The 2,804-nt window shown below is 43.5% G+C and overlaps 2 protein-coding genes across 2 annotated transcripts in view; both read left to right on the top strand.

Moving 5' to 3' along the window:
- LOC137633167 (uncharacterized) overlaps nucleotides 1-659 on the top strand; it is a 981-nt gene extending 322 nt beyond the window's left edge. Inside the window, exon 1 of the mRNA XM_068365324.1 lies at nucleotides 1-659. This exon is cut by the window's left edge and continues 322 nt beyond it. Coding sequence (XP_068221425.1) covers nucleotides 1-659 — 659 coding nt within the window.
- Nucleotides 660-1,001: 342 nt separating this feature from the next.
- LOC137633165 (paternally-expressed gene 3 protein-like) lies at nucleotides 1,002-2,495 on the top strand. The gene has a single exon (XM_068365323.1). It carries the CDS (start codon nucleotides 1,002-1,004, stop codon nucleotides 2,493-2,495), a length of 1,494 nt encoding a protein of 497 aa, XP_068221424.1.
- Nucleotides 2,496-2,804: the final 309 nt, after the last annotated feature.

Genomic DNA, 2,804 nt, shown 5'->3' with positions numbered 1-2,804 from the left:
CCTCTTCAACAGCCGTGCTGAAACCATCCGAAACCTACTATAAAACCTCTTCAACAGCCGTGCAGAAAACCCCTGAAACCAATTACACAACCTCTTCAACAGCCGTGCAGATACCATCTGAAACCAATTACACAACCTCTTCAACAGCCGTGCAGAAACCATCCGAAACCTACTATAAAACCTCTTCAACAGCCGTGCAGAAACCCCCTGAAACCAATTACACAACCTCTTCAACAGCCGTGCTGAAACCATCCGAAACCTACTATAAAACCTCTTCAACAGCCGTGCAGAAAACCCCTGAAACCAATTACACAACCTCTTCAACAGCCGTGCTGAAACCATCCGAAACCTACTATAAAACCTCTTCAATAGCCGTGCAGAAACCATCCGCAACCAATTACACAACCTCTTCAACAGCCGTGCAGAAACCATCCGAAACCTACTATAAAACCTCTTCAACAGCCGTGCAGAAACCCCCTGAAACCAATTACACCTCTTCAACAGCCGTGCTGAAACCATCCGAAACCTACTATAAAACCTCTTCAACAGCCGTGCAGAAAACCCCTGAAACCAATTACACAACCTCTTCAACAGCCGTGCAGATACCATCTGAAACCAATTACACAACCTCTTCAACAGTAGTGCAGAAACCATCCTAAACCTACTATAAAACCTCTTCAACAGCCGTGCAGAAATCCCCTGAAACCAATTACACAACCTCTTCAACAGCCGTGCTGAAACCATCCTAAACCTACTATAAAACCTCTTCAACAGCCGTGCAGAAATCCCCTGAAACCAATTACACAACCTCTTCAACAGCCGTGCTGAAACCATCCTAAACCTACTATAAAACCTCTTCAACAGCCGTGCAGAAATCCCCTGAAACCAATTACACAACCTCTTCAACAGCAGTGCAGAAACCATCCTAAACCTACTATAAAACCTCTTCAACAGCCGTGCAGAAATCCCCTGAAACCAATTACACAACCTCTTCAACAGCAATGCAGAAGCCATCTGAAACCGATTACACAACCTCTTCAACAGCCGTGCAGAAACCATCTGAAACCAATTACACAACCTCTTCAACAGCCGTGCAGAAACCCCCTGAAATCAACTACACAACCTCTTCAATATCTGTGCAGAAACCATCTGAAACCGATTACACAACCTCTTCAACAGCAATGCAGAAACCATCTGAAACCGATTACACAACCTCTTCAACAGCAATGCAGAAACCATCTGAAACCAATTACACAACCTCTTCAATAGCAGTGCAAAAACCATCTGAAACCAATTACACAACCTCTTCAACAGCCGTACAGAAACCATCTGAAACCGATTACACAACCTCTTCAACAGCCGTACAGAAACCATCTGAAACCGATTACACAACCTCTTCAACAGCAATGCAGAAACCATCTGAACCCAATTACACAACCTCTTCAACAGCAATGCAGAAACCATCTGAAACCGATTACACAACCTCTTCAACAGCAGTGCAAAAACCATCTGAAACCGATTACACAACCTCTTCAACAGCAATGCAGAAACCATCTGAAACCGATTACACAACCTCTTCAACAGCCGTGCAGAAACCATCTGAAACCAATTACACAACCTCTTCAACAGCCGTGCAGAAACCCCCTGAAATCAACTACACAACCTCTTCAATAGCTGTGCAGAAACCATCTGAAACCGATTACACAACCTCTTCAACAGCAATGCAGAAACCATCTGAAACCGATTACACAACCTCTTCAACAGCAATGCAGAAACCATCTGAAACCAATTACACAACCTCTTCAATAGCAGTGCAAAAACCATCTGAAACCGATTACACAACCTCTTCAACAGCCGTACAGAAACCATCTGAAACCGATTACACAACCTCTTCAACAGCAATGCAGAAACCATCTGAACCCAATTACACAACCTCTTCAACAGCAATGCAGAAACCATCTGAAACCGATTACACAACCTCTTCAACAGCAATGCAGAAACCATCTGAAACCAATTACACAACCTCTTCAACAGCAATGCAGAAACCATCTGAAACCGATTACACAACCTCTTCAACAGCAATGCAGAAACCATCTGAAACCAATTACACAACCTCTTCAACAGCAGTGCAAAAACCATCTGAAACCAATTACAAAACCTCTTCAACAGAAGTGCAAAAACCATCTGAAACCAATTACACAACCTCTTCAACAGCAGTGCAAAAACCATCTGAAACCAATTACACAACCACTTCAACAGCAATGCATAAACCATCTGAAACCGATTACACAACCTCTTCAACAGCCGTGCAGAAAACACCTGAAACCAATTACACAACCTCTTCAACAGCCATGCAGAAACCACCTGAAGCCAATTACATCACCTCTTCAACAACTGTGAAGAAATCACCTGAAACTAACTGCACAACCTCATCAACAACCGTGCAGAAACCACTTGAAACCAATTACACCAATCTCTTCAACAACCGTGCATAAACCCTCTAAAACCAATAACAAAACCTCTTCAATAGCCTTGCAGAAACCATATGAAACCAATTACCCAACCTCTTCAACAGCCGTGTAGAAACCATTTTTAAACCTTTCACGCACACAGAGACACAGACACAGACACACACACACATGTACATTCTCTCCAACAGCCGTTTCCCACGTTTGGGAGGTAGGTTCCCACAGCCTCTCTTCACACTCATAGAGCTCGACACTGCCTTTCCCATGGATGGACAGAGTGCGGTTGATGAGTGTTGAAGCCACTTATCTGATAACACACTATAACACTCGGACATT

The sequence above is a fragment of the Palaemon carinicauda genome, chromosome 42, assembly GCF_036898095.1.
Source record: "Palaemon carinicauda isolate YSFRI2023 chromosome 42, ASM3689809v2, whole genome shotgun sequence".
Classification (NCBI taxonomy): Eukaryota; Metazoa; Arthropoda; class Malacostraca; order Decapoda; family Palaemonidae; genus Palaemon; species Palaemon carinicauda.
Note: the sequence above shows the minus strand (reverse complement) of the source record. Positions and strands in the feature narration are given on the sequence as shown.